The 18,767-nt window shown below is 40.0% G+C and overlaps 1 protein-coding gene across 5 annotated transcripts in view; it reads right to left on the reverse strand.

Annotated features, from left to right (window-relative positions):
- Window positions 1-18,446, reverse strand: part of LOC147620527 (putative LRR receptor-like serine/threonine-protein kinase At1g05700) — a 185,852-nt gene extending 167,406 nt beyond the window's left edge. For 3 of the 5 annotated variants that reach the window (XM_086824758.1, XM_086824757.1, XM_086824755.1), the window contains exons 1-2: window positions 18,153-18,441; window positions 17,171-17,750 (exon numbers count right to left, since the gene is read on the reverse strand). In XM_086824758.1, the coding sequence (XP_086680884.1) occupies window positions 17,171-17,750; window positions 18,153-18,234 (662 nt within the window). In that variant the 5' untranslated portion in view covers window positions 18,235-18,441. Of the gene's footprint in view, window positions 1-17,170; window positions 17,751-18,152 lie in introns of all 5 variants that reach the window. The other 2 variants (XM_086824756.1, XM_086824759.1) reach the window with 2 other exon arrangements.
- Between the last annotated feature and the right edge of the window lie 321 nt (window positions 18,447-18,767).

Consider the following 18,767-nt stretch of genomic DNA (forward strand, 5'->3'; position numbering starts at 1 on the left):
GGTCTTCAAGATTCATGGTCTCCCGAAGAGGATATAGTCAATGATTGAGATTTTGATTTCACTTCAAAGTTCTGGCATTCCTTATTTAAGGCCTTGGGAACACAACTTTTCTTTAGTACAGATTATCATCCAGAGACCAATGGCTAGGCCGAGAGAGTCAACCAAGTAATTGAAGACATTCTTAGAGCATATTGTGGACGAGAACCAAAAAGATGGATTCAATACCTTCCTCTAGTAGAGTTCCCTTATAATACATCTTATCATCACACTCAGGAGATTCACTATATATAAACTCTCTATATCACGTGTGTTCAAGGCCTTTTTCAAAAACCCCTTATTTGTAAATTTTTCATGAATAAAATACATCCTTTTTCTATTTAATCTGTAAATACCCCTTTAAATGGTACCCTTCTATATGTAAAAAATATGAAAAAAAGGGATTTTTAAACCCCCTTCTATTGAACCCATGTGCTATGCTTACATATTTAGAGTGACCCCCCCCCCAAAGTCATCAGAGCATAGGAATGTCACCATTCAAAGTACTCTATGGACAAGAATGTTTATCTCCTCTAAATTTCTCTGATCCAACCACCATAAGAGTTGAGGCATCCAAAAAATGCTCGAAGAGATGGAGGAACAGACCAAGGCAATCCAAAAAGATATTAAAGTTGCTCAAGATCGGCAAAAGCATTATGCTGACACAAGGAGGTATGAAAGGATCTTAAAGGAAGGAGACAAAGTTGTTCACGAATGCGACCCAAGTGTAGTTCTCTATCACTTGGGAAATATAAGAAACTCAATCCAAGATAATGTGGACCCTATATAGTTATCAAGTGTTTGGGTAAAAGTGCCTATAAGATCCAACTCCTAGCCCATATCAAGGTCCACAATGTATTTCATGTAAGCTTGTTAAAGCCTTATGTACTAGTCTCGATCATATTCTTGATGATGAACAAGTTGTAATCCCAACTCAGGGAGTCCTTGAGTTGTAGCCTAGTAGGATCATAGATTCTAGAGAAAGACAACTCCGTAATAGAACTCTTGTAGAACATCTAGTAGAGTGGAAAGATTACCCTAAAGAAGATGCGACTTGGGAAGATGAAGCGAAACTCTTAAAGGATTACCTCAAATTCATGACAAGATGAGGACATCTCGATTTCTTTAAGGAGGGAAGGATGTAACATGCATACCATAGCTTTTGCCCATGCATAGGTACCCTTCCTTTATAAGTGTAGCATGCAAGCCATGGGTTCGTGTACTTTCACTGCACACCATTCTTTGCACCCATGATTTGCTCTTCCTTTCCCTGCACCCATACCCATACCGACACCTATGTAAACCCCCCAGTACCTCGTATAGTCGAGACACCCAACACCTTGCTCTACCCGTACCCAACACTCTACACAACATCTGCACACCTGACAGGTTGTACCCGACACTCATGCGGTGTACTGCACCACCCGACAGGCCACTGCACCCCTCCTCCAGTAAGCCATTTTTTCCCCATCTCCAAGCAAGCCCTTCGTATAATATTTTGCCTCCTCTCACCCTTGAGGATAGAGTGTCCTTAGTTGCTCTCCCCGCACCGCCCCCCTCCCCCTGTGTGAATAGACTTAAGGGAGTACTCCCCGTTATCTCCCTCTAGCTACTACCTTCTCCCCTGAAAATCCAGTTTAAGGACACCCCCCCATTAGCGGTGACTTTAGTAAGGGCTTTTATAGGCTCTCAGAGGTGATTCATACCTAGGAGTTTTTTGCTCATAACTTGAGCAAACGAGCTCCGGTTTGAGAGCCAAATGAAGCGTTGGATTCCTGACGTCGTGGGCCACAAGAAGGTGGGAAGAATGGCTCCCTCACAAAAGTTCCAAAATATCACCTCGAGAGACGTACGCAACAATGAGTCGAGAGGTTGCACCAGATGCCGGCCCATCTCTCCCCTTGGGAGTCCCATAAGGAATTAATGACCATGTTAGCTTGGACATCATTTAAAAGGAGATTTTTTAAAATAATTTTTAATGTTAGCTTTAAGAAATTAAGAAAGAAGATGCCACTTTTTAAATTAATCTTTAATGTTAGCTTTAAGAAATTAAGAAAGAAGATGCCACTTTTCTTTATACCAAATTTTTTGTGAAATTGTTATTTTGTGAGTCATGAAATCTGTCATATTGTGTAGATTGATATTTGTAAATCGTTATCTTCATTCAGTTAAGAAGTACAGGTATATATTTTGTGAGTCATGAAATCTGTCATATTGTGTAGATTGATATTTGTAAATCGTTATCTTCATTCAGTTAAGAAGTACAGGTATATATTCTCCCTGCCTCGATGACGCTAACCCCATTTCTATGTGCTTGTGTAGCCAGGCGACGATGTTAGCAAAGCAAGGTATCCCTCATACCATTGGCAGAATGAGATTTTGCCAATGGAAGCGAATATTGTAATGCTGCCTAGTTCTACTACGGGCCCAGGCTAGTGCGGTGAGTAACCCCTCCTTAGCACATAGACATCCCTCTAAGGGGAAGGGGGGATCAAGGGATGGATCCTGAGAGGGAGAGAGGCCGGCTTGAGTCCTCACACGAGCTGTCAGACGATAAGGTGTATGGTCCCGTAGGGATAGGGATTTCCCAATCTATAGAGGCTGGAAGGCCACATTCTAGATCATCAGCAGAATAAAGTAAAGAGCTTGGATTTGGCTATGAATAATTTTGAACATTGTATCTATTTTTTTTAAAATCCTTTGTTTGTAAAAATTGTGTATAATTGATAAAGATTGTTTAAATGAACCATGTGTAAGGCCTTTAATTAAGAAACTTGTTTGTTTATGTCAAAGAGTGTGATAGGATTAATTAGAAAACAAATTAACGCATAAGTTGAGTGAAAAGTACGAGGATGAAATGCCCTGATGGCAACATCGTATGGATAGGTGGACCTGATTAGTCGGGTAACTTTCCAATAAAATAATTAAAGCTCTACGTTATATAAATAAATCCCTGGGGGCAACCCTACTCTAGAGGACTAGGTCATTGGATGTGCCTTGCATAGATGAGGAAAAAAGTGTTGTTTCTAGAAGTCAAGAATAAAGGTTGCTTGAGTTAAGGTCGATCACTCTATGAGTGGTTTGAATTTAGAAATCCTTTAGAAAGACCACACTCCCCATGCGGGATAAAACTAGGTCATACTACTAATCGTATCCTTGTATTTTACATGGTCAAGGTGTCAATGAGTAGGAATTTATCCCAAGTTAGACTTATTAGACTGTCTTCAAGATTTTCCCTATTTAGGAAGGGGAGGGACCTTATAGAACCCAACCCCAATAACCAGTTGCTTATGATCCTATTCTATCATCGAAAAAGGCTATTATCACCAATTGTTCTTGGTTCACCTCGTGAGGTTACTTCCCATTCTTAAGCATGGATTACTATACGATAATCTTTGTTTTCTTTTTTACTAACTCCATGGGCACTACTACCTTCACCCCATACACTAGGTTGAATGGTGTCATTTATATAATCACTTTATAGGCTATTCTGAAAGCCCATGGAGTGGGAATGAAGCATTTGGTCCCATATGATCTATTCTCATTAATAATCTTTTTTCAACTGGCCTTTGGCCCAAGATCCTCCCATAGTTACTAATTTTCACCACCCATCGATGCTTATTTATCCACCCATAGGCAATACCATTAAGGAAGCTCCAAGGGGGGTTTTTAACCGAGGACCTCTTGGTCCTAGGGCAAACACCTTCACCACTTGAGCTATCACCTTATTGGCTTCTCATTAACAATCTTGGTCAAAACATCTTTAAAAATATGATTAGTTCCTTCTTCTGGTCTATCAGCCTTTGAAAAATACATAGTGATCAACTTCTTTTATATGATCATGTGTTTATATGTCAGTTCTCTAACCACATCATTTAGAACATGTCCTCCCTAATCACTCACCAGATATAATAGGACATAAAAATCTGGTCATGGTGTTCTCATATAAGAACCTTGCCACACTAAATTAGCAAAACTATCAATTATTAATGCTCTAGATTCCACCCACATAGTGAGTGCACTAGTCTATGGCCACTAGAACATGCTTACTATGTGTGTATTGTGCTAATGGTTTGAACAAACCCACAAAATCTAGATCTCTATTTTGAATTGATTTAGTAGCAAGACTAGATTTAATGGCATTATTGCAGTAGTTTCACCAAGCCTCTAATAGACATCACATTGCTTCACGTAATTCCAAGGATCCTTCAAAATAATTGACCACGCATGTCTCTACAAGTGCTCTCCAGTTATTCCTTAGTGTGTCTCTCTCATCATAACATTTAGCTCATGATCCTACAAATGGTGGTGGGAGTATCTGGTCATTGTACATGCAATACATACAACACTACTTGTGACAGCATTCCTAGGGCTTCCCAATATGTCATTGATGAGTAGTTCTTTTTCTACTTTGCAACTAGCATTAGAACATTACCTATGGCAACATCATCTACATACACATGGAAACTTTTTTCTCAAATATGATGGTTCTAGGATTAGTGCCTAAAACAACATCTTCTTCAAGTTTTTAATATTAAACAAAAAATATAAAAAATTATAAAATAATCAAGATATAATTCACTCTTAAAATTAGAATGCATAGTAATGTTGTATTATTAAAATTATCATATTTAGCATACTAAATAATAAGTATTATCAAATAGAGACTCATGTCCATAATTATAAAAACTTTAAACTTTATCTACATTACTCTTAAAATTTTGCCTGTAAAAGAGAGACTATCAAGAGACAATAATAAACATGTGTATAAAATAGATACTATTGATAGTGTGAAGGGGTGGGAACGATAAAACATCAGATTACGCATGTTGGTGGCCATCGAGCCATCAGCCGCCGCCGCTGCCCAGCCTCACCGCCCAATATATCCATTATTGGGCAACAAACTCTGGGGCACAAATCTTCTTTCTTGTAACAAGCTTGTAAGCTAATCTTACCAATGGGTAGTAACTCGGTAGATGTTAAACAAAAAAGTATCTTGGATAGACGATGTGGACGGGAAGCCAGTTCCTCCACACTCCACTGACCACCGTCGTCGGTGCCCTCCGACTACTCCGATCGCTTCGACCGCCATCACCGCCGGTGTGCTCCTACCACTCCGACCACTGGTGCCCTCCGACCACTCCGACCCTCGGTGCCCTCCGATGACTCCAATCGCCGTCACCGCACCGGTGCCCTCCGATCGCCAGTGCTCTTTGACCCCTCTGACTGCTGGTCCCCTTTGACATCTCATACGTGCATGGCCAGCTCCCATGGCACTCATGGAGTTAACACCCCTCTCCCTTTCGCAAGGCAGGGAGAGATTCCATTTGAGATCCTGAGCACCATCTTCCTTTCCCCTCTCCCTTTCCCAAGGCCAGGAGAGATCCTCTTCAAGATCCTCTTGAGCACCACACCCGAGGAGGAGGACACCCAAGGAGAAGTTAAGGGGAGCACTCTTTCGGTAGCATATAGATAGTTTGGGATGGGACCACACCCGAGGAGGAGGACACCCAAGGAGAAGTTAAGGGGAGCACTCTTTCGGTAGCATACAGATAGTTTGGGATGGGACATACTCTCATACAAGAGGACACTCTCTCGTGCATCACCTAGAGTTCTAGCACAGTCCTTCATGATGGGACTCTCCTAGAGGTCAAGGTCAAGGATAGTCTCAAATTTGGCGATCATGATGGGACTCTCCTAGAGGTCAAGGTCAAGGATAGTCTCAAATTTGGCGATCATGATGGGACTCTCCTAGAGGTCAAGGATACTCTAAAAAAAAATTTCTTTTTATTTTTTGGTGATTTTTGATTGTGGTGAGAGGAGTGTTCAAAGACTAGAGCTTCTGGAGGTGATTCACCCCTTCATTATCCTCTTCAAACTAGTCGAATTAGTCATAGGGTTCTTCCTCGTTCCCTTACTCTTCCCTCAGCATCTTCCTTTTCTAACCCTATGGCAGCTCCAGGGCCAGAGCCATTGGCTCCTGTCCTTAATCATCGCGTGCAAGTTAAGCTACCAACCTTTAAAGGTACCATCACTGAAGATGACGAAGACCATGTGCGGCGGTTCCTCACTATGTGTGACTCAAGAGGTCTCAATCGAGATGATGCACGCTTGGTCTTGTTCTTGACAACGCTGGAAGAAAGTGTCGACCGGTGGTACAGTCAATTTTCCATCAACTTCTTCCCAGATTGGGCCACCCTCAGGCTAGAGTTCTTGGCTACCTTTCCGATGCCAGGGAACTACTTCGACCTCATCACTCAAGAGCTCAACCAACTCTCCATGAAGGTGGGGGAGTCAGTGGCCCAGCTTGTTCACAAGAGCTAAAGTTTTGGTTGCTCGACTACCCCAAGATCCTAGAAACTACATGCTACAATAGTGGGTGCTTCGAGCACTCCCTACTCAAAAAATGACGATGAAGATGAGAGAGACATTTCCATCCCAACACACCCTACAAGACTTCCAAGATAAAGCTACACAATTGGAGAATGCTCGCCTCATGGCGGAGCATAGTACCTCTTGGCCCCCAATTATCCCCGGCATGTCTTCACCGGCATGTCTTCAGCTCCTCCAATCGTTCCTCTAGCCCCGACGGTAGATTCTACATCCACTTCCATGGATGAGCTAGCCAAGCTCAAGAATGAGCTTGAAGATTTCAAAAGGTCACAACAACAAGAGGTCACGGCTCTGGTAGCGCTCCGGAAGGAGATTGAGCAGCTCAAGGTCAAAGATCCTAGGACGAGTCTATGGTGCCCGGTATGTAGCTCACAAGGCCATCTTCCAAATGATTTTCCCTCCAAGAAATATGGCTCATTTTGCTCAAAGGCGAGGGCCATGAGGACAAGGAGTGTTACTACCTCAAGGGACTTTGCCTTATGCAACAACAACTTAAGCAAGGTGCCTCCCCGCTTAATCCCTTTGCCGAAGACTACATGGTGACCCCCATCAGTAGTGCTTCAACTTCTTCCCAATCTCCTAACCACCAACCAAACCCAACACCCTTCTTGAACCCTCAATCACACCCCCAATCCCAAGCTTATATTAACCCTGCCCCTGTTGGTCCCTCCTACTTAGCTACCCCACATACCCTTTCCCCCACCATGGCTACTTTTGTACAAACCCCTCCACCGCCCCAGACTACTTCATCTCAACACGGAGCTCAAGTAGCCATGATAGCATACACCAATACCCCTCATCCCGGAATAACCCTAACATACAACCCCCTACCTATGCAAATTCCATATCACGCAAGCACTCTCCCAACCTATCAGCACTACCTCCCACCAGTGCCTGTCCCACAAACACCTTAAGTCTATCAAAACCCAGCTCTGGTGCTCTATGCACAGCAGCCCCTCCAATACCTCTGGCCGCTAACAATACGTATGGGGCTCGGCCTAACCAAAGGTACCCCAATCGCCATCCTCCCAACAACCCCACCTGACCTCTTATATGCTACCGTTGTGGGGGGAGCGGCGGCCACATACAAGCTCACTGCACTGTACCAGAGGGCTCGCCTCCATGCCTCCATTGCGCGGAGAGCCAAGACCACTACACTCGGGACTGTCCTAGAACCCCATTGGTTAACATGGTGGAAGGTGTGGTGCCATCTCCCAAGGTTGACACTCCAATAGTGGTAGTGGTGCCACCTCCCACTGGTAGCACTCCAATAGTGGCGGCCATCACCCGGTCCTAAGGAGACCAAAGACACCAACTCCTCTCCTTGATGGTGCAATCTACCCATCCATTGTGAGACCAAGCTTATAAGGAGGTCGTGGAGGAATTCATTCAAACAACACCCATGGAGAAGGAAACGGTGCCTACCTTGGTCATTCCCCCAACCACCACACCTTCAAGAAGGATGAGGAGTCTACCCAACCCAAGGTTAGTAATTTATGTTGGGAGGAAAAGTTGGCAAGAGTAAAGGTGGAAATTACCCTTCCTCAGTTATGTGGTTTGAGCTAGGAAATAGGAGAGCAACTGCTAGGCTTGGTCCAGCATTGATGGATTTAAAGGTAACTAGGGGTGAAGCCACATCTAGTAGTAGTGGGTGACGGCCAAGGAGGCAACAAGCAAGGGTATGCCTCACTGTCCCAAGAGTGGCCGATCACCAAAGTCCAAGGGTGATAGTCTCCATGGGAGGAACTTAGATTACAAGAGCCATTGTGGATGGTGGTTCTGATGTTAACATCATGCCCAAAGCTATTAGGAAAGTCTTGGGTCTCTGAATTACTGAGCCAGCTCCCTTCGCCATCCGAGTGGCAAACCAGAGAGAAGTGATGCTCGTGGGACTAGTCAAGCAAGTTTCGATCAATTTTGAAGGATTAATATGTGAAATGACTTTTGTGGTGCTAGACCTCCCACCAGCTTGAGGGGCAGGCCTATAGCTTACTCATTGGAAGGCCTTGGTTGAGGACATCTCCTTTCAGGAAGGCCTTGGTTGAGGACATCTCCTTTCAGGAGGCATTGCCACATAGGGAGAACTGGATGAACGGGGCTAGAACAAGCCTTAGGGTTCAAACCCAAATCCCGGATATGAAAAATTTTGGTTTTTTTTTTTTCAAGAATGAAGTGATTCTGGACAACGACGACGACAATAAGTCATTGTGGGCTTCGTTGTGCTGTTAACGCATCATCCACTCTGATGGACACTCTGATGGACAGGTGTTGGTGGTCATCCAGCCATCGTCAACAGTCACCACCCAGACTTGTTGCCAGACTTGCCACCCAACCAGTGTATCCGTTGGGAAACAAAATACTGGGCACAAATCTAATTTCTTATAATAACCTTGTAAGTTGATCTTGCTAATGGGTAGTACCTGAGAGCAGATGATGTAAAAGAGGAAAGGGGAACTATCCAAGATACAAGATATACGAGAGAGTAGAGAGTGACAATTGGGAGAGCTATGGCATTGTACTTTGGGCTAAGCCTTCACTCTAGTGATATAATAATTTGTCTATGCAATTCTCCATTTTCTCTTCTGTGTATAAGTCTGTGTTAAGTACTTTCCTATCTGAATATGTCTTCTAATTGGGATCTGTATTTAGAGTCATTTCTATCTAGATGTGACTCCTATATCTAGAAACATGATCAAAAGCCATAACAAGAATCCTATCAGATGAAGGAACTAACCTCTATGCTGGCATGACAGACTCCCTTAGCCTAGGAATATTGGCGGCTCAACGCATTAGTGTTAGCTTATTGCATTGGGTACAATTACATTAGTCGCATCTCCTCTGGAGCAGCCGACTAGGTGTTCTGGAACCACATCTCGACCACACACTGACAACTCACCATCTTGTAGACACAAAGTTGCCACATAAAATTATACCTTATAGTCTATGGTTGGTAGACCTAACATGCTTATGTAATTGAAAAATCCATTGTGCATGCCCCCACTACACTTTTAAGCTATTAGCAAAAGCAACTCTTTTATTTTCTTGTAACTAATTTTTACATAGGACATAAGCAACGACATAACCCATAATGGGGGTTGCCAGTTAGAAGTTTACAGTTATTTATAAACTCTGTAGAGCACAGAGATAGGGCTTTCAGCATTTTGTACACTTTTTGATATTGAATAATCAAAGGTGATTGTTTTTGGTCAATTTTCTTGCTATTAGCAAATGTTTAGTGGTGTTTATTCTTCTTAATCTTTGTATTCATCCTTGGGCACTGAGTTTTAAGTGTGTTCCAACTATATTTCATTTTTGGATAGTTTCTATGGATATAATCAAGCCAAAATGTTGCCTAGATGAAGAATAAATAACATTTTTCATAGAGTGGGGGATGTTGTCATCCAACGAGATGCGGATGACTTTCTAAAGGACAGTTCAGGAAATATTCTACGAATATCTCACAACATTTTTCCAAGTGTTTTTGGATTACTTCAGTGTCATTGGATGCTTTTAGAACACCACTACCATCTAATACTGTGTGTAGAAAAGCATCGATAGGTTAGGGGAAGTTTGAACCCTAGAAAGTTGCCTTTGTAGAGTGAGAAGTGGAACTCGATGTGGACACATAGTATCAGTAAAATGGACAAGTTGTGCACCCAAGGAAACTACTGACAATTAAAAAAAATTGGTTGCGCTAAAGATTTTGAAGGATCAAAGCATATTTTTGGGCCAAATCAAGTGGTATGCAAGGTTTTTCAATTCCTTTGCAACTATCACATTGCCACTAGATGTGCTCATAAAATAGGATTTGCTTTATGCATGGTAAGAAGTATGAGAGAAGGAAGCCATTTTTCCTTTAAAATATTGGAGTCTGTTTTTTTTGGAAAGAGTGTGACTTTGAGATTTACTTTCGTAAACTAGGTAACTTAGAAATAGGGAAAAAAATAGGAGCTGATATGAGGCTCAATGGTTTTTTTTATGAGGTACTAGAAAAAAGGTTATGCTATTTTACAAGGAATCTTAAGGGTTGAAAATTTTTAAAACCTCAGAAAATCACTAATTTTAAGTGGATTTTATAGACTAAAAAATGGTACATGTCATCGCATAACATAGAAATCATAAAAAGATTTGTCCAAGGTTTCTATATAAAGATTGATTCACTAATGCTTATGTAATAATAGCCTCGTAAAATGAGAGATTAAAAGACCAAACCTAAAAGAAACATTTAAGAAATATTCATTTCTAGTCTCAACATAAGGATTTATGAGAAAAGGGAAAGGATATAAGAGAAGAATTTAAGTAATTAACTCCTAATAACATTCTAGGTTTGGTTGCATTATGATAACAAAGGAAAATATTGCAAATACCTTTCCTTCCACATGTAGTAGTTGAAAAGAATTTAAATGAGAGAGAAAAATCCAGGACAGACACTAAGCTAAAGTGACCAATAATGCAAGAGCAATTCAAAGAAAGGAGCTTCAAACCTACCAGGTTAAAATCTTAGTGCAAATATATGTGGTGTATTAATTAGAGAAACAATTATATAATAAATGAATTTATCCACTAGGAGCCATGATGTATGTTTCTAGAATAATAACACAACCATACAAGATAGCTATACAAAAGAACAAAAAGCAATAATAGATGAAAAAATGAGATATTCCTTATAATTCCTCTAAAGATGTGATATTTTACTTCTTTAAAAGTTATAATAAATGAAATTATCCACTAGGAGCCATGATGTACTTTTCTAAGATACTAACACAACCATACAAGTGAAAAAAAATAGAGAAAAAATCTTAAAACTGTTGGCTATATATAGAATGTCTCTATATATATAGCCCTAGGATCTCCTCTATATATACTCATCTATTGTGTGTATTCCACACACCTTTGGGGATGCATATGACGTGTCTCTCTCTCTCTCTCACGTTGGTTCAACATGGTATCAGAGCGTGGTTGCTTTTTCGCTATGAAAAGCATTCGTTTTCGGCTTCGCGCGGCTCCGCGCAGCGCGCGCGCAAAAAAATCTGCAATTCTGCGAAACGTAAAATCGCCATAATTTTCTGCTCCGGACTCGGAATTCAGTGTTTTTGAAGTCGTTTTGGGGGTATATGGTGCGTTTTCGAGCTGTCTAGCATATCAGATTTATCAAATTCTACACCGATTATAATCTGCAGCAGCAGACTGATAGCAATCTTTTGACCGTTGGCTATCAAAACTTCTGTCTGGACAAAAGAAGATAAGTGATTTAGTTTTCTCAATCTTTACAATGATTTATTGCTTGATTATGTGTATGTTATGCATGAGAAATTTTTTAGAGAAGATCTCGTTATCCCTTATATGTATGATGTTCGTATTAGATAGAGATTTGTGAAACTAATAAAATATTTCATGAGCATCGATTTTCATGTATAGATTGCATCATACTTGTGAAAAAGAAAATATCGTTTGTTTCTCATAGAAAATAAAGGTTTCTAGGAGAAAGATCTTTCATGAGTATATGTTTGCATGTATATATTTCTTCATACTTGTGAAAGAGAATATATTGTATGTTTTTCATGGTTGCAAGATTCCCTTAAGAAGTTTTAGGTGAATTCCCTTGAATCATTTCAACTTTGAAGATAATTTATAGGTTGATACGACGGCTTCTACAGTGGTTTACTTCCTACGACGGCTCATGGCAATTTTATCAAAACTAAGAGAAAATTCATATTTAGCGTTAAAAGATCTCTTGCATCATGCATAGAGTTTAGCCATCATCATGATGGTATTTGATATTGATGAGATGCATATTCCTTAGAGTTGTTTGTCCATGATAATCAACATATTTGATTCTTTCTTTCATGATGTAAGTAGAAGAAGATCTTTCGTATCTTATGCAACTCACATTGATCATGACTTATGCCATGGTCTGGTATACCTCTTATGCTACCATGATGTACTTTTACAATAATCTTGATTTTTTTGATTGCTTCATGAGCTAATATGTTGTGATCTTGTTTTAGTGCTAGCTACAGGAATCACATGATTAAGCTTGGACGTTCATAATGTATTTATTGACAATCCAAGGTATTATCACATGCTGGTAATTATGCCTTTCTTTTCGATCGACTGATGTTATGTATATGGATTTTGTTCATCCTGTCATGGTTTTATTTTGATATTAATGAGATGCATATTTGTTAGAGTTGTTTGTCCATGATAATCAACAAATTTGATTCTTACTTTCATGATGTAAGTTACTAAGTAGAAGAAGATCTTTCGTATCTTATGCAACTCACGTTGATCATGACTTATGCCATGGTCTGGTATAACTCTTATGCTACCATGATGTACTTCTACAATAATCTTGATCTTTTTGATTGCTTCATGAGCTAATATGTTGTGATCTTGTTTTAGTGCTAGCTACAGGAATCACATGATTAAGCTTGGACATTCATAATGTATTTATTGACAATCCAAGGTATTATCACATGATGGTAATTATGCCTTTCTTTTCGATCGACTGATGTTATGTATATGGATTTTGTTCATCCTGCCATGGTTTTATTTTGTGATGCTCATTATGATGATTTCTTTATATTCGTTGATGACGTTTCCATGGACTTTATCCATGATGTCATGGTTTTGGCTTGCTATCCTTTTGGTGTACGTCTGCTTGATATTACTTACATATCTGATGTTGGATCTTACTTTTTGAATGGTTACTCCTTCTCTAAATATCAATTCGTAGCCCTGTGCGTAGCAAAAATCCCGCATACCAAACCAAAGGTGTGCATTAGTTTGTTTGAAATAGGTTGGTTCTAATTTGTGCCCATGAAATGCTTGTGGTAAATTCAATGATCCTGACTTTAGAATCGTTACAGTTACTTGCTCATGGTCATCTCGGTGATGATCTGATAGTTTTAACTCATGATTTAGGAATCGTTATAGTTACTTGCTCGTGGTCATCTTGGTGATGATCTGATTGTTTTATCTCATGACTTCAGAATCGTTACAGTTACTTGGTCATGGTCATCTTGGTGATGATCTCATTATCCTTTTATCTCGGCGGTGATGTTGATCTCTCGTTTGATTGTTCTCACAAGGAAGTTGTGTATTTGTTCTTTCTATGGCTTCGAGGAACTTTGTCTTGTGTGTAAAGAGGACTTTATTGATGCTTAGCATGCTGTTACTACTCGAGAGGCTTTGTAAGCATGCAACTATTTCTCGAGAGCCTTTGCAAGAAATAGTTAAAGGTGCCATGTGTTCTACCTTTGCTTGTTACATTACAACCAGCCTCACGGACTTGACAATTATTATTTTAAGCATGCAAGCCTCGGTGATTCTGACAGGTTTGGTGAGTTTGTAATTTTGGTGCCTTGGTATGATGCCATGGTGGTGATGGTTACACATTTTATTGATATATGTATATGTGTTCATTACATTGATGTAATTCACTTACTACAATCCATGATGCCATGGTGTTGTTCCATGATGATGGTTACATGTTTCGTCAATGATGGTTGACTACGTTTCCATGGATTGTATCCATGATGCCATGGTGTTATTCCATGATGATGGTTACATGTTTCGTCAATGATGGTTGACTACGTTTCCAATGATGATGGTTACATGTTTCGTCAATGATGGTTGACTACATTTCCATGGATTGTATCCATGATGCCATGGTGTTGTTCCATGATGATGGTTATATGTTTCGTTGATGTTGGTCATTCCAAGCTATATGTTTTGTTGATGTTGGTCATTCCAAGCTACATTTTTCGTTGATGTTGGTCATTCCAAGCTACATGTTTCGTTGATGTTGGTTCACTTGGCTAATCTATATTGGTTGATTATGTTTCCATGGATTTTATCCATGATGCCATGGTGTTGTTCCATGATGATGGTTACATGTTTCGTGAATGATGGTTGACTACGTTTCCATGGATTGTATCCATGACACCATGGTGTTGTTCCATGATGATGGTTACATGTTTCGTCAATGATGGTTGACTACGTTTCCATGGATTGTATCCATGATGCCATGGTGTTGTTCCATGATGATGGTTACATGTTTCGTAGATGATGATTGATTACGTTTCCATGGATGCACCGTGCCTTGGCTTTGGCTCATCAGATTGACTAGGTTTATTTAAGTCTATCAATGTCTTTTGTGGTCGACAATGCAACCATGCAGGTCTAAATGGCTATAATGGTGGTCAAGTCTTGGAATTCAATCTATGGCAACTAACAAGAAATTCCGTCGAGCATATTTCCCGAGAGGTTTGATTTCTCGTTCCGTCAGCTTATGAGGTTTATGTTCACGTCATGTCATCTTGACTACATGATAGAGGTTTGATTTCTTGTCCCGTCATCTTACGAGGTTGGTTTACGTTCACGTCATGTCATCCCCTGACTACATGTCAGAGGTTTGATTTCTCTTCCTGTCAGAGGTTTGATTTCTCGTCCTATTAGCTTATGAGCTTTATGTTCACATCATGTCATCCTGGCTACATGCTGCTTGTGGATGTCAAAGGTTTGATTTCTTGTTCCGTCATCTTATGAGGTTTACTATCCTGATTGTGAATGTCACACGTTTGATTTCTTGGCCTATCATCTTATGAGGTTTACTTTCAAGTACGTCATGTCAGAGGTTTGCTTTTTCATCCTGTCAGAGGTGTCTATATCCTAATTATTGTTTCATGTCAGAGGTTCGCTTTTTCATCATGTCTGGTTATCCTACCTATGGACGTAAGAGGTTTGATTTCTCGTCTTGTCATCTTATGAGGTTTACTTTCATATCATGTCATCTTGGAGGTTTGATCCAAGTTATAGTTGTCTCATTATCTTGACTCATAATATTGGAGGTTTGATCTTATGTCATAGATTTTTCCCATGGCAAAGATATGATTCTAGCTTTCCATGATATCCTTACTAACTAGAATGAGTGTCATTTTCTATTTTAGTGACAGGTCAATCTTCCAAGTCAACTTCTCCAAGTAACCAGATTCCCTTACCAAATCTAGTTCATTTGCCATTGATTGGATGATCTTCTATAAGTTGACATTGCCATGCATATCCTTGCGGATGGACTATATTCCTAAGCAACCATATAATAGATACCTTTATGTCTATTTCTTTATGTACATCTTTTCGTGTACATCTCATATTTCTATAACAAAATTATGGTTTTCCATTTGTTATGGAGACTTCTTCCATATTACAGGGTTTATGGATCAGGATTGTATTTGGCTATTGCTGAGCTTCAATATAGAGAAGAGACTACAAAAATATTATTTGGCATCGTCACCCCACGAAGATAGACTCGCACCCAACCTACATGAATGGATCAAGACAACATGAAAATGGATGACCTTCAAAGCCTTCGTTTGGCTATTGTACACATAAGAGTGATGAAGTATATATGGGAGTGATGTAGCTCCTTCATGGCTATTGTATATATGGGAGTGATGTAGCTCCTTCATGGATATTGTATATATGGGAGTGATGTAGCTCCTTCGTAGCCTTCATGGCTATTGTATATATGGGAGTGATGTAGCTCCTTTGAATAATACTTTGTAACTATAAAATAATTTAATATAGCGGTAGGTGTATATAGAGCTGTGGGTTTTTCCCTTGAGCCCCCAAGGGTTTTTTCATCCACAGTTAGAGACCCTTCTTTGAGCGGGGGTGTTGGCTATATATAGAATGTCTCTATATATATAGCCCTAGGATCTCCTCTATATATACTCATCTATTGTGTGTATTCCACACACCTTTGGGGATGCATATGACGTGTCTCTCTCTCTCTCTCACGTTGGTTCAACATAGAATGTCTCTATATATATAGCCCTAGGATCTCCTCTATATATACTCATCTATTGTGTGTATTCCACACACCTTTGGGGATGCATATGACGTGTCTCTCTCTCTCTCTCACGTTGGTTCAAGAAAAACCTACCACTAGGAGCCATGATGTACTTTTCTGCTGAGATACTAACACAACCATACAAGATAGCTATACAAAAGAACAAAAAACAATAATAGATGAAAAATGAGATATCCTTTATAATTTCTCTAAAGATGTGATATTTTACTTCTTTAAAAGTTATTAAAATTAGAGTTGCACTGATTTTTTCCAACAATATATGTGTAGCAGAATAATATATAAAAATAACATTATTTATAGCTTCTATTATGGCGAAGCATTAATTACATATGCTCATAGTGGAAAATATCACCCTCCTCCATCTATCTAGTGTATCAAACAGAACAAGGAAATAATAAATAACAATTTGAGTAGTATATATATATATCAAAGAAGTTCCGCACATATGGCAACAAATAGAGCATGCCAATGTCGCCTCACAATGACATTAGTCGACACATGCAATAGAGCCCTTATCCCAAAGGATATTTTATGAGGTTCTTCAAAAAGTTATGGGCTATTTAACAAGGAAGGAAACTTTGTGGTTTAAATTTTATAAAATCACCCAATGGGTCATGAAGTTAAAATTGCTAAAAACACCATACATGTTCACAGACACTTTTAAAAGCTTTGTCCAATTTTTCTATACTTTCATATACACAGAGAACATATATTCAGCAAACCATCTACCTTTACGTTACGATAATAGGCCCTTATTTTCACCTTGATGGCCATGTACATGTATGTAATCATTAACTAATACAAAACATGATCAAAACCAACTAGAGATCAAAAACAGGCTAACAAAGGGAGAAAGATGCCACATACCTTATTGGGTCACTTGTTGTTGCACCGTAGTTTATGCGCTGCGAGAGGAGAAGTCCATATCCCATTTTGAGGGCACCCTCCGGACTAGTCACGTACATGGTGGGAGTGAGAGATCTGAGCTCCAAGCTGGATATGAAAGGCGTGTCGTTGCTGTTTGGGTGCGGAGCCAAGCATACAATCGCATTCTCTTGCTGAGAAATGTACATGAACTCATGCATGGTGGGATCAGCCGTTGAATTAGAAGTGGTGGTCACGTTAACCCATACATCGTAATTGAGAAGCAGCACAAATGAAGGAGGACGGTTCAGCCCATCGTAATTTCCATAGAGGAAAGAGGCACGCACAATGTACGTGCTGCCATTCTCAACCGACAGAGTGTAGCAGAACTTGCTGTTCCTGGGGTCTATTGGAAAGTACCGAAGGGTTCTGAGCGGCACGCTTGTTGAATTTTGCAGCCTACCTTCAATTTCACCACCGATGCCATGATCCACCAGATCAGGATTATTGGTGTCGGTAACCCATTGAATCCCGGTGCTAGGATCAGAATAGTTTGATCCCCCACAGTTGATGCTTTGAAATCCTGCAATTCAAACATCCGCATGGAAAACATTTTCAGATCTGGACCTCAAATGCTCATCTACAGCTAGCAACATGCATGTAACCAAACACTCAGTTCAGTGCTCGAAAATTTTTAAAAAAATAGAAAATTTTGAAGATTAAAAGGATTTACTACTACAACCCCCTTGAAGTTTTGAAGGTATTCATTTCCTTCAGGGTATTTAAAGTTGGATTAGGTGTATAAAGTTGGATTTTTGATCCATTCCCTTCACTTATATGTAGTAGGACTTATATGCTAGCAACATGCATGTAAGCAAAAAACACTTGAGTCTTAGTTGTATAGTACACGTAAGCCTACAGTTCGAACGCACAGGCATACTAATCACTTATATGTAGTAGGACAGTGAGAGCAGCTAGTGCACACCTGCCTGCGCTGCAGAACGAGCAGGCAAGAACATGAAGACTGCAAGACAGAACAATAGAGAGACGATGCGCCCCCTCATCATGAAACTCTTGCAAGCTGTATTTCAAGATTCTTGTGTAATTAGAGAATGCACAATGTCCTGTTTGTCGAGATAAGAATCGCAACGCTCGTGACTCCCGGTCGTGAGATATCGTCGTCTGCCTGTTACTTTCTACCAAGGAATCAGACACAGACCGGACAAGAATACCTGTGCCGCGTGCGGGGTTGCCCGTGACCCGAGACTAACCGTGCGCCGTGACCCTTGAATAATTGCGGTGTGCAGAGATACCGTGGTCTAACTGTGCGTACCAGTCAGTGTTTGAAAAAAAACAATTTATCACACTATCAGTGTTTGAAAAAAAGAATCTTCCCAAAAAGTGGAATGCCTTTATCTAAAGAATGTGAAATTATTTATAAGGAAAAATCTCCAAATCTCAAGGTTTTTGCAAAGTTTCAAAGTATTTCTCAAAATACCTTCAAATAATTGTGACCCTCTAATAATTGTTCGTACCCTCAAATGGTCAATTGAGTACCATCTTATCAAAAAACTGGCTGTTTATACTAAGAAGAAGGAAG

The sequence above is a fragment of the Cibotium barometz genome, chromosome 31 (genome assembly GCF_041138505.1).
Source record: "Cibotium barometz isolate CiBa-2024 chromosome 31, ASM4113850v1, whole genome shotgun sequence".
Taxonomy (NCBI): domain Eukaryota; kingdom Viridiplantae; phylum Streptophyta; class Polypodiopsida; order Cyatheales; family Cibotiaceae; genus Cibotium; species Cibotium barometz.